This window comes from Nerophis ophidion, linkage group LG23 (genome assembly GCF_033978795.1).
Source record: "Nerophis ophidion isolate RoL-2023_Sa linkage group LG23, RoL_Noph_v1.0, whole genome shotgun sequence".
NCBI lineage: Eukaryota > Metazoa > Chordata > Actinopteri > Syngnathiformes > Syngnathidae > Nerophis > Nerophis ophidion.
The window spans coordinates 20,290,507-20,304,435 of NC_084633.1; the positions used below are offsets into that span (position 1 = coordinate 20,290,507).

Sequence of the window (13,929 nt, forward strand, 5' to 3'; positions counted from 1 at the left end):
GTCAATCTTGTATTGTGTGGCTTCACAGCGTGGCGCATATTAGTAAGTGTTAAAGTTGTTTATATCACAACCATCAGTGTACTCCGGATCACCCAGTATGCCTTTCAATCTTGTACGTGTAATTGCGGAAGCTGGACCAACAATGGGTTCGTACATGTTGTTGAAGGTGTCTAAGGCAATGGCTTCACAGCACGCCCACATTATTGTCATCAGGATGAACGCTATTGGATAGTCGCGAGAACGTTAGCGGCTGTAATTGTCTTCATTAATCTGTGAAACAGGTTTAAATAGCTCTGTGAGTGGTACAGGCGGCCGACCTCTGATTTATTTCAGCGGGCAGTTGGCGGGCGGGTACGGTCCTGATAAAACGTTGGTTTGGGTGGACGGCGGGTGGATGACGACTTTGGTGATGCGGTTGCGGATGATATACGTAATTGCCTATCCGCGCATCTCTAGTAGGTTCCTATGTATGCATGAATAACAGATTTGTTTTTAAATCTATGCATGCATTTTTTGTAACCTGACTCGCCAGATCGTCGTCGTTCGCTGAGCTCCACACAAGGATCTGGGCTCGAGGGCATTGCAAACTCCTTAAGATAGCAAAATGTAATGAACCAATCTGTTTGATTCAAACAACAATGGTTTGTGTGCTGACATTGATTCTGCTATTGTAACTGTTTGGCGACACCGATCGTCTACTGACAATGCTGCGTTGTTTCAGTAAAAGTTCTCTAACTTTTCGCTGTGTTGTTATCCAATATGTCGGCTGTTCTGTTTTGGATTTCCTAGCGTCGCTCTCATCAGCATCACGGGTTGATTTGGATGTGAGTGGTTGAGCTAGCACATCATTCAAGACAACAGACAAGTTGTTTATCCAATCACATACAATTTTTTTTTTTACAAGGCCCCGCCTTCTGAAATGCATCTACTATTGAGAAGTCCCACATCCTTGTGTGGAGCTCAGCCAATTACAGGGATCTGGCGGGAGTCAGGTTACATTTTTTGAGCATTTTTAAAGAAAATCACATCATAAATTATGCAAACGTCACTTTTGCATAATCCATTATTTAGGGGGGCTATGCTACACAATATGGAGGAAGTTATTGCGATCCTAAAAAAATGTGTAATAACATCTCAAACACAAAATAAGTTAAAGTTAAAGTACCAATTATTGTCTCACACACACAAGAAGTGTGGCGAAATAATTCTCTGCATTTGACCCATCATCCTTGATCACCCCCTGGGAGGTGAGGGGAGCAGCGAGCAGCAGCGGTGGCCGCGCCCAGGAATCATTTTTGGTGATTTAACCCCCAATTCCAACCCTTGTTGCCAAGCAGGGAGGTCATGACACCCGTTTTTATAGTCTTTGGTATGATTCACGACCTACCCATCTCAGGGCGGACACTCTAACCACTAAGCCATACATTTATTGTAGTTATAAAAAACTTCTTCATTTATTTATTTTTTTATTTTCTTGTATAATTTACAGCTAGACAATATCCATAAATCGCAATAAATATTAAATAGTAAAAAAGATTAAATGACCTATGCTATTGTGTACCAAAATAAATACGTATTGTTTATAAGCATAATATTGTGCAACAAGAAATGAACAAAAATCCATCCATTTCTACCGCTTGTCCCTTTCTTAGCCTATCTCAGCTGCATTCGGGCGGAAGGCGGTGTACACCCTGGACAAGTCGCCACTTCATCACAGGGCCAACACAGATAGACAGACAACATTCACACTCACATTCACACACTGTGATAAAGAAATATTTTTAAAATATTTACATAATTACATTTGTATTTTCCATCCACATTCTACCACTTGTCCCTTTTGGGGTCGCGGGGGGAGCTGGAGCCTATCTAAGCTGCATTCGGGCGGAAGGCGGGGTACAGCCTGGACAAGTCACCGCCTCATCACAGGGCACATTTGTTTTTTATTTATTTACATTTCATTTTATTTTCCCCAAAATAAGGCAATATTATGGAATGACTAATCCATCCATTTTCTACCACTTTTCCCTTTCGGGGTCGCGAGCTGCACTCGGACGGAAGGCGGGGTACACCCTGGACAAGTCGCCACTTCATCACAGGGCCAACACAGATAGACAGACAACATTCACACACACATTCACACACTGTGATAAACAAATGTTTTTTAAATATTTACATAATTACATTTGTATTTTCCATCCACATTCTACCACTTGTCCCTTTTGGGGTCGCGGGGGGAGCTGGAGCCTATCTAAGCTGCATTCGGGCAGAAGGCGGGGTACAGCCTGGACAAGTCACCACCTCATCACAGGGCACATTTGTTTTTTATTTATTTACATTTCATTTTATTTTCCCCAAAATAAGGCAATATTATGGAATGACTAATCCATCCATCCATCCATTTTCTACCACTTTTCCCTTTCGGGGTCGCGAGCTGCACTCGGACGGAAGGCGGGGTACACCCTGGACAAGTCACTACCTCATCACAGGGCCAACACAGATAGACAAACAACATTCACACATTATGATAAAGAAATTATTTTTAAAATATTTACATAATTACATTTGTATTTTCCATCCATCCATCCATTCCCTACCACTTGTCCCTTTCGGGTTGGCGGGGGGTGCTGGAGCATATCTCAGCTGCATTTGGGCGGAAGGCGGGGTACACCCTGGACAAGTCGCCACCTCATCACAGGGCCAACACAGATAGACAGACAACATTCACACTCACATTCACACACTTCTATTTTCCATCTATCCATTTTCTACCACTTTTCCCTTTTGGGGTCGCGAGGGGTGCTGGTGCTTATCTCAGCTGCATTCGGACGGAAGGCGGGGTACACCCTGGACAAGTCACCACCTCATCACAGGGCCAACACAGATAGACAAACAACATTCACACACTATGATAAAGAAATTATTTTTAAAATATTTACATAATTACATTTGTATTTTCCATCCATCCATCCATTCCCTACCACTTGTCCCTTTCGGGTTGGCGGGGGGTGCTGGAGCCTATCTCAGCTGCATTTGGGCGGAAGGCGGGGTACACCCTGGACAAGTCGCCACCTCATCACAGGGCCAACACAGATAGACAGACAACATTCACACTCACATTCACACACTTCTATTTTCCATCTATCCATTTTCTACCACTTTTCCCTTTTGGGGTCGCGAGGGGTGCTGGTGCTTATCTCAGCTGCATTCGGACGGAAGGCGGGGTACACCCTGAACAAGTTGCCACCTCATCGCAGGGCGGTGTCCGCCCTGAGATCTGTAGGTCATGAGTTCAAATCCCGGCCGAGTCATACCAAAAACAAAAAAAAAATGGGACTCCTGACCTCCCTGCTGGCTCTCAGCATCAAGGGTTGGAATTGGGGCATAAATCAGAAAAAAATTATTCCCGGGCGCTGCCACCGCCGCTGCTCACTGCTCCTCTCACTTGGCCAGGGTGTGATCAAGGGTGATGGGTCAAATGCAGAGAATAATTTCGCCAACACCTCATGTGTGTGTGTGTGTGTGTGTGTGACAATCATTGGTGCTTTAACTTTTTAGCATATTAGCCCCATTTGCTCAATGTTCATATAAGCCTAACACATTGTGGTCAGGTGGACTGAATGTGAAGTTGATATATAATACTTCTTGTTTCCAGCTTGTTTGGGCAGCAATGGCTTGAGGACGGCCCCTCACCTGGACGGTGCTCCAGCTACTCTTATCTTCTGCCACATGTAGTTGAGAAACATGGAGGCCTGCAGAAGACGGCCAATCCTCTGCATGTGTCTCTCTGCGAAGAAGACGTGACATACAGTACATACTGTAAAAATGCCATTGCAATGTGGAAATGATGCGTGGGTTAAGTGGTTCCCGTGCCAAAATCTCATGAGGGACTTAATTACAAGTGGCTGCTGTGGGAACACGCTCAACTAGAATGGCAACATCCCTCCATTTGGGAGTTTACGCCTAAGACCTTTCACTTTTATATGTTTTGCAATTCATCTCAGGACTCACTGATCTAACTAACAGCAACAACAACAACAAAAAAGACAAACTATCCAGATGAACATAAAAATCTTGCGAATTGACGATCGAAACAATTTTATGAGCTGTTGTCTGACCTGTGTAGGGTATGAGGGCCTCCAGGTGGGTGCGGGCGCCCTGGTACTGGAGCATCTCTTCAGGTGGAAGGTGCGTAAGTAGCACCCTGAGGACCGCCTGGGCATCCAGGCAGTTCTTGGCATTGGTGTTCCACACTGAACAGTAGCGCAGGAGCGACTCTAAATAGGGATGACGACATGGAATCTCAGAATTGCTACGATATGCTGTGATGTGTTAACCAAGCCTAAATATTAGTACAAGCATTTAAAACTTGCCCCTCATATTTTTGAGGGGCAAGTAGTGACCATGTGTATGAAAAAGTATTGCACTGTTATTGTTTTGCATCCCCTGTTGTCCCCCCCCTACAGTCTAATGGCGTGTGGGACAAAGGAGTTTTTTAGTCTATTAGTCTGCACCGTAACACACGTAATACCCTTGCAGCACTAACTCTTCTGGGATGCTATAATATACACCCCCGCTACCACCAAACCTGCCCCCTCCCTCCAATTTTTATTTAAATTGTATTTGATATGCCATTGATATTTTTAAATCATTATTGATAGGTTGATTGGAAACACTAAATTGGCCCTAGTGTGCATGTTGTCTCTCTATCTGTGTTGGCCCTGTGATGAGGTGGCGACTTGTCCAGGGTGTACGCTGCCTTCCCCCCGAATGCAGCTGAGATAGGCTGCAGCGACCCCAGAAGGGACAAGCGGTAGGAAATGGATGGCTGGATGGATAATTTGAAACTCGACTTTGCATGTCACTATAAAGTTATATAAGCCTTGCTTGTTCAATATTCAATGCTAAACTTTTTTGGATCCCTCTTAAAAGGTTCATTTGTTCAACCTCGGCCCGTGGCTTTGTTCCATTTTAAATTTTGGCCCACTCTGTATTTGAGTTTGACACCCCTGTTCTAAACAAAGACTTAAAAAGTGGTAAGAATATCTTTGAATTTAAAAAGAGTTACAAAAAGATCAAACTGGAATTATATCAAACTGAATTTTGGTTTAGATCGGACGTGTCATTGTGAAAATGCTTAAATGAAAATTAAAAAGTATGTTGGAGTTCGGGTGTTGGTGGAGGGAACAGTTATAAAATCATCTAAAATAATTTGTGTTAAAAAGGGGGTGGATAAATATAAGAATAGTATTCCTCCATCTGCTCCTTTCTGATCATGGAAATGTATAAGAAACAAAAAAACTAAGTGTCAACTGTACATGGCTTTTATATATGCAATTTCATGAAAGAAATAAAAATAAATGATGATGATTCCAATCGTAGAACCGGCCCGAATGATCAGTTCCTCCCTGCATTGTCGCGTTTCGGCTCGTCAAAATTATTGTAGATTAAAAATCATGCCTCTAATCTGGGTATTAGAAGGATTTAGCCATGAATCTAGAAGTTTTTCATCTGTGACATTCAGTTTATACCCGGGATTGGAGACAAGCATACTACAACAGAAGACAAACTCAGCGGCAACTTTTTTAACCCTTCGTTGTGTGGATTAAAAAATGTTTTCATCTAAACGTGAAAATATGAACATCCTATCAGTCGTTATCAAAGAGCAGACATTGTACAGTAAGTGATTGTTTTCTTATGCTTGTGGTTTGTATTTCTTGCTCAGCACTGAGCAATACTGCTACATTGATTGATTGATTGATTGAGACTAGAGATGTCCGATAATGGCGATATTGTGATACTGTCCAACTCTTAATTACCAATTCCAATATCAACCGATACCGAGAGATACAGTTGTGGAATTAACACATTATTATGCCTAATTTAGTTGTGATGGCCCGCTGGATGCATTAAACAATGTAACAAGATTTTCCAAAATAAATCAACTCAAGTTATGGAAAAAAAATGCCAACATGGCACTGCCATATTTATTATTTTTTTAACATGCCTTAAAACAGCAGCTTGAATTTAGGACCCGCTCTCTCTGAGAGAGCATGAGGAGGTTGAGGTGGGTGGGGTTGAGGTGGGGGGTGTGTATTGTAGCGTCCCGGAAAAGTTAGTTCTGCAAGGGATTCTGGGTATTTGTTCTAAAATGTTTGAGTTGTGTTACGGTGTGGATGTTCTCCCTAAATGTGTTTGTCATTCTTGTTTGGTGTGGGTTCACAGTGTGGCGCATATTTGTAACAGTGTTAAAGTTGTTTATACGGCCACTCTCAGTGTGACCTGTACAGCTGTTGACCATTCACTTGTGTGTGTGAAAAGCCGTAGAGATTATGTGACTGGGCCAGCACGCGAAGGCAGTGCCTTTAAGGTTTATTGGCGTTCTGTTCTTCTCCGTACGTCCCTGTACAAAGCGGCGTTTTCAAAAAGTCATACATTTTAATTTTTTTTTTTAAACGATATCGATAATTTTGAACCAATACAGATAATTTACAATATTATATTTTAAAGCATTCATCGGCCAATAATATCGGACATCTCTAATTGAGACTCTTATCAGTAGATTACACAGTACAGTACATATTCCGTACAATTGACCACTAAATGGTAACACCCCAATAAGTTCTTCAACTTCTTTAAATTGGGGTCCACGTTAATCAACATGGTGCTAGTGTTTCACTAAAGCTGGATTAAAAACACTTCTAAAACTTGTAGCTCACCCTCCTTATATTCAGGGTAAAAAATATAAGGTTCTGGACCATCATCTGTCTCAAAGTAATCGTTACTGGCTCCCACAAAGTCTGCATGATTTGCATTGATGTTGGTGGTAAAGGGGTCAAGGTATTGTTTGGTTTATAAAAATGTGTGTTTTTCATTTTTCAAGCACCGGTTCAGGCCCTGGCACTGTTTTTCCAAGTACCGATTTGGTACCAACATTGGTTAAGATGCAAACCACAGCCATACCTAATCTTGACTCTATTTTTACTACTTTACATACCTTTCTGATCAGGTCTTAGTTTCATCACAGTCTTCTCCAGAAGCTCATGCCAATCCTCGACTTGACGGATTGCTATGAGAAACAAGTGAGAAATGTGTTAATGAGGTAGTACTGTATATACAACAACATAGAGCACATACAGTACATTTAACTCCGATAACCTGTTCAACCAGTGTGTTCGTAATAACGGGAATGTAGGTCGGGAATGATGCAACACAAAAACATGCTACAAATCTCTCTTTTTAAGTCAGATTTGAAAAAAAACAAACAAAAAACACTGAGTCAATGAAAGTGAAAAAATTGCCAATACAATAGTTATTTATTTATTTTTTTTGTCCTGTCCAGCTTCTCAGGCAAATCATATAGTTGATGTAGACGCCCATATCGGCTGTTCAGATTTACTTTACAAAAGAGAAGTGTAGGATACTTCTCTTTTTGTCTTATTTGAATGTGACTTTATTACAGGGGTGCCCACACTTTTTCTGCAGGCGAGCTACTTTTCAATTGACCAACTCGAGGGGATCTACCTCATTTATATATATCATTTATATTTATTTATTTAAGAAAGAGACATTTTTGTAAACAAGTTAAATGTGTTTAATGATAATACAAGCATGTGTAACACATATAGATGTCTTTCTTTCACAAAGACAAGAATATAAGTTGGTGTATTACCTGATTCTGATGACTTGCATTGATTGGAATCAGACAGTAATGATGATAACGCCCACATTTTCAAATGGAGGAGAAAAAAAGTTGTCCTTTCTGTACAATACCACATGAAAGTGGTTGGTTTTTGGCATCTAATTCATCCAGCTTCCATACACTTTACAAGAAAAACATTGGCGGCAAATTCCGTAGCTTGCTTGATTGACATTCACGGCACCCGAGGGTCTTGTGAGATGATGCTGGCTGCTGCCAGTTCATTATTATGAAAAAATGACAGAGAGGAAGGCGAGAAACACTTTTTATTTCAACAGACTTTGGCGCCGTCCCTTCCGTCAAAACTCTAAAGGCCGACTGCACATTTCCTATCTTCACAATAAAAGCCCTGCTTTATGCTGCCTGCGCTAACTAAATACAGAGTCCTGGAAAACTGGCGTGCACAAGTGATGTGCTCGCCAGTTTTTTGATGGATCACTTGTGCACGCCAGTTTTCCGAGACTCTGTATTTAGTTAGCGCAGGCAGCATGAAGCAGGGCTTTTATTGTGAAGATAGGAAATGTGCAGTCGCCCTTTAGAGTTTTGACGGAAGGTACGGCGCGAGAGTCTGTTGAAATAAAAAGTGTTTCTGGCCTTCCTCTCGGTCATATTTTCATAATAATGATCTTGCAGCAGCCAGCGTCATCTCACAAGACCCTCCGGTACCGTGAATGTCATTTAAGTGACGTCTTGGTGAAGATTGATGATCACTCATTTTTAGGTCTATTTTTTTTAAAAGCCTGGCTGGAGATCGACTGACACACCCCCCGCGGTCGACTGGTAGCTCGCGATCGACGTAATGGGCACCCCTGCTTTATTAAATGTATTTATATTATCATTTGGTGCAGCCGGGCCAGAGCAGGAGGGGATAGAAAGGAAAAAAAAGGAAGACAGAGGCGGAAATTGTGGGGATAAAAGGGGTATTAGACAGAGAGACAAAAACAACAACAGCAAATACAACAACAATAGAACACCAGCACATACATATGTACAAATATGATCGTAAAAGTGATAGCAAATAAGCAGTCAGTGAAATAAATAATATAGTAATGACAATGAGCATTTTTACACTAAAACTGGAGCAATACAAATACCAATAGAAAAAGCGCTATTGATCATGCATAAAACCAATAGTTTACCTCATTTATCAACAATAAAGTTGTTCAAATGCAACGATACGTATACATAATGATAGCTAGAAAGATAATAAAAATAAATAAATAAATGAAGAAAAAAATAATAATAATAAAAAAAAAAAAGGAAAAAAAAAACGAAAATACAATAGTTATAATTAAAATGGTGTTTCCATTGCAGGGAAGTTATGTAATTAGCACAATGTCAGTGCTTAAAAAAGAGACGCTGAGTGTCTTTTAATAAAAGTTGAAGTACCTTTAATTACAGAAAGCACTGTGTGCGGCTGGTCCAATGAGATGGCGAGGCCCAGAGCTTTCAGGTATTTCTTTTCATGGAGCAGGTTGGACAACTCCTGCTGCCTTTACAAAAAAAAAAAAAAAAACGTAGGACAGATAGAATGACAACAAACACGTTTTCCATTACTCCCAGTAAAAACAGACGCCAACTTAAAGCTTGGCCAGCAAAGTCACATTGTTTTGTTTCATCAAAATGTCACCACACCTCTTTGTATGAGGACAAAAATCAGGATCAAATGCACGAGACAAATTCTTCAAGTGTCAGACAACAGTCAATCTTAAAACTCATTTGTATAATCTAGCCTTTAAACAGACCCCCCTTTTAGACCAGTTAATCTGCCGTTTCTGTTCTGCCATGCCCCCCTTCATGATACGGGGGGCACAGATTCGATGGCCACAGATGACGCGCTAGCTGTCCAAAGTGGGGAACCAGGATGGACCACTCATCTGTGCATCAGTTGGGGACGTCTCTGTCTCCACTCAAGATGATCTCCTGCTGGCCCCACTACGGACTGGACTCCCACACTGTTATGTTAGATCCACTATGCACTGGACTCTCACACTGTTATGTTAGATCCACTATGGACTGGACTCTCACACTGTTATGTTAGATCCACTACGGACTGGACTCTCACACTGTTATGTTAGATCCACTATGGACTGGACTCTCACACTATTATGTTAGATCCACTATGGACTGGACTCTCACATTGTTATGTTAGATCCACTATGGACTGGACTCTCACACTGTTATGTTAGATCCACTATGGACTGGACTCTCACACTATTATGTTAGATCCACTATGGACTGGACTCTCACATTGTTATGTTAGATCCACTATGGACTGGACTCTCACACTATTATGTTAGATCCACAATGGACTGGACACTCACACTAATATGTTAGATCCACTTTGGACCGGACTCTCACACTATTACTCTATTAGGACTCTCACACAAATATGTTAGATCCATTATGGACTGGACTCTCACACTATTAGGTTAGATCAACGATGGACTGGACTCTCACACTAATATGTTATATCTACTATGACCTGGACTCTCACACAATTAGCTCAGATCCACTATGGACTGGACTCTCACACTATTATGTTAGATCCACTATGAACTGGACTCTGACACTATTATGTTAGATCCACTATGGACTGGACTCTCACACTAATATGTTAGATCTACTATGAACTGGACTCTCACACAATTAGCTTAGATCCACTATGGACTGGACTCTCACACTATTATGTTAGATCCACTATGGACTGGACTCTCACACTATTATGTTAGATCCACTATGGACTGGACTCTCACAATGTTATGTTAGATCCACTATGGACTGGACTCTCACAATGTTATGTTAGATCCACTATGGACTGGACTCTCATACTATTATGTGAGATCCACAACTGCGGTCCCCTCAAAGGTTTCTCATTGTCATCCCATTGGGTTGAGTTTTTCCTTGCCCTGATGTGGGATCTGAGCTGAGGATGTTGTTGTGGCTTGTGCAGCCCTTTGAGACATTCATGATTATAGGGCCGTACTGTATAAGTCAACTTTGATTGATTTGCCGAAAACGCTGTTTTCAATCAAATGATGCGACTAAAAAGTTGTTCCAACAATGTTTAAACACTTCAACATATGTTTAGTGCTGGTTAACATGAATAAGAAACAATCAACTCTACATAAAAAAAGACCAGCTGCTTCTGCGGTGCACTACTTAGTGGATAAATCAGTAAGAAGGTGTTAACTGAATTTCAATAAGAAACTGTTTCTCACAAGAAGTCATTTTCTAGTTGGCCCACATGGACATAAAACAGCTACCTGTAATTATACATTAGACTGGAAAAGATATTTAAAGCAAAGCGTTTGTGTTATTATTAGAAATTCCTGCTGGAGGTTATGTAATTGTTGGCCTTTGTTTTTTTGTTAGTTTGCAACGTAACTCAAAAAGTTATAAGCAGATTTTGTTCAAACATTCAGGAAATGGGACAAGGAACATTACATTTTGGAGCTGAATTGAAACCAATTGAATATGTGCTCGCCTCCCACCAAACAAACACCATTTTAACATGGAACATGCCTTTTTAAAAAAAAAAGGAAAACAAAGTTTTAGATAAGAAATATTGATTGAAAAACATTACAATAGCATGTACTAAACTACAAAAACTGAAATGTAAGTAAGATTAAATATCTCAAATAAGGGTGATATTGGCTTATTTTTTATCTGACAAGATAATTCTTCTCACTAAGCAGATTTTTTTATCAGATAAAAAATAAGCCAATATCACCCTTATTTGAGATATTTAATCTTACTTACATTTCAGTTTTTGTAGTGTAGTACATGCTATTGTAATGTTTTTCAATCAATATTTCTTATCTAAAACTTTGTTTTCCTTTTTTTTTTTTTTTAAAAAAAAAGGCATGTTCCATGTTAAAATGGTGTTTGTTTGGTGGGAGGCGAGCATATATTCAATTGGTTTCAATTCAGCTCCAAAATGTAATGTTCATTGTCCCATTTCCTGAATGTTTAAACAAAATCTGCTTATAACTTTTTGAGTTACTTTGCAAACTAACAAAAAAACAAAGGCCAACAATTACATAACCTCCAGCAGGAATTTCTAATAACACAAACGCTTTGCTTTAAATATCTTTTCCAGTCTAATGTATAATTACATGTAGCTGTTTTATGTCCATGTGGGCCAACTAGAAAATGACTTCATGTGAGAAACAGTTTCTTATTGAAATTCAGTTAACACCTTTTTACTGATTTATTTACTAAGTAGTGCACCGCAAAAGCAGCTGGTCTTTTTTTATGTAGAGTTGATTGTTTCTTATTCATGTTAACCAGCACTAAACATATGTTGAAGTGTTTAAACATTGTTGGAAAAACTTTTTAGTCGCATCATTTGATTGAAAACAGCGTTTTCGGCAAATCAATCAAAGTGGACTTATACAGTACGGCCCTATAATCATGAATGTCTCAAAGGGCTGCACAAGCCACAACAATCCTTTATTTTATTATTATTTTTTTTTCTTTGTCATGAAAAAGGGACGTTTGCGTCATGAAAAAGGGAGGTTTTTGTGGTTGGTGCACTAATTGTAAGTGTATATTGTGTTTTTTATGTTGATTTAATACAAAAATCAACTGCGCTGGAGAATGAAGAGTGCTTGAAACTCCGCATGTCAACATCTCCGTTTGGTGCAACACCCACAAAATGCAGAGGCAACCATTTCCAGATCAACACCGTATGAAAAAAAATAGTCAACAACAGAAAGAGATAACGTTCGCAGGAACTTACCACATAGCAAAGTACATATACTATCTGATTTCCTATTATGCAGCTCATTTTTGTTTGACAGTTATTGAACTCTTGTGTGACATCATGCACTAAAGTGCACTTAATTTGTTTTAAACTATTGTAGTGGCATTCTGTACAAAAAGTGCAATTTAATCAAGTGTTGTTTTGATATGACATCTTAGTGACATCATGCACAAAAGTGCACTTATAGCTTGTTTTAAAATGTCTCTGACAATCTTGCACTTTCTGCTTTGAAAGGACATAAATGTTTGTGCCACTGCTTAATAACTGTTTAATACATACAGACTTAGTTGTGGTTTCCCTCTTTGCATGAAAGTTTAAAAGTAGCATATATTATTGCAGAATGTTTTAATGTAGACACATAGAATCATCATACTGCTGTGATTATATGCATCAAGTGTTAATTCAAGGCTAAGGCAAAATATGGAGATATATATCGTGTATCATGACATGGCCTAAAAATATCAAGATATTAAAAAAAGGCCATATCGCCCAGCCCTTGTCTAGGTACCATGGATAATACTTGATTGTCCAGTTTGTACAGTCAGGAGCAAAACATTCAGAAACAATTAGGGCACACACATTGGCAGCTTCTCTATATTTTCATGGATAAATGTCATTTGTTTAAACGTTTTTGGCTGCATGGTGTAAAAACTGGCTCCTGCATCGTATGACACAGACGGACAGAGCTACGCGGGTTCTGAAACGTTTTTAATGGTTTGTTTCTCTGGTTTTGTGGGTGTCGTGAATTTATGTTTGTTTTTTTTAATTCTGATTTAAAGATATACTATTAATATTTATTTTAACATAAAAAATGTATTTCTAAAGAGGTGGCTATTTAGACTCTTACATTCCGATCAGTAGTTGTTTTATTAAATAGTGCTTAACTTGTTTTTTTACACTCTTATGAAAGTTAAGAATATTAAAATGTTACTTAAAACAATGCCTGTTCAGTTTTTTTTTTAAAAGTTTGCAAAAAGCTTTCACCCTAAAATTAATTTGTTCACTTCACAATATTGGTTGAAAATGCAAAAAACTTCAACCAACTTTAGAAGTTGCACTCTATTAAATAATAATAAAAAAAGAACCTTACTTGATGATCTGATCCTCTTGTTTTGCCTGCTCCTCTGCCAGCTCTGCTTCCGTCACATCCTGGTGGTAGACAGAAGCTATTAGACCAGGGATGTCAAACATGCGGCCCTCGAGACAAGTTTACTAAGTGTAAAAATAAAGCTGCATTTTTAAATTATAGTAAATGCTGTTTGAAATGTGTCCACTGAATGTCACAATAGTAATTCTATTAGGCAGGACAAATAATTTATACAAGCAAGTATACTAAGCAAGAAGTACATGGTGAAGTGGGGCTCCCACTCCCAGCCTTTGACCCAACGTAAATCAAACGGGAGTAAAATAAACAATTGGTAACCCCACTTAAAATGTGGCACGAGACACTGCACATCGATAT

At 39.5% G+C, this 13,929-nt stretch overlaps 1 protein-coding gene across 1 annotated transcript in view; it reads right to left on the reverse strand.

Moving 5' to 3' along the window:
• tbl3 (transducin beta like 3) overlaps positions 1-13,929 on the reverse strand; it is a 67,180-nt gene that overhangs the window by 7,681 nt on the left and 45,570 nt on the right. The window contains exons 18-22 of the mRNA XM_061885176.1: positions 13,558-13,616; positions 9,089-9,192; positions 6,998-7,069; positions 4,119-4,277; positions 3,694-3,787 (exon numbers count right to left, since the gene is read on the reverse strand). Coding sequence (XP_061741160.1) covers positions 3,694-3,787; positions 4,119-4,277; positions 6,998-7,069; positions 9,089-9,192; positions 13,558-13,616 — 488 coding nt within the window. The remainder of the gene's footprint in view (positions 1-3,693; positions 3,788-4,118; positions 4,278-6,997; positions 7,070-9,088; positions 9,193-13,557; positions 13,617-13,929) is intronic.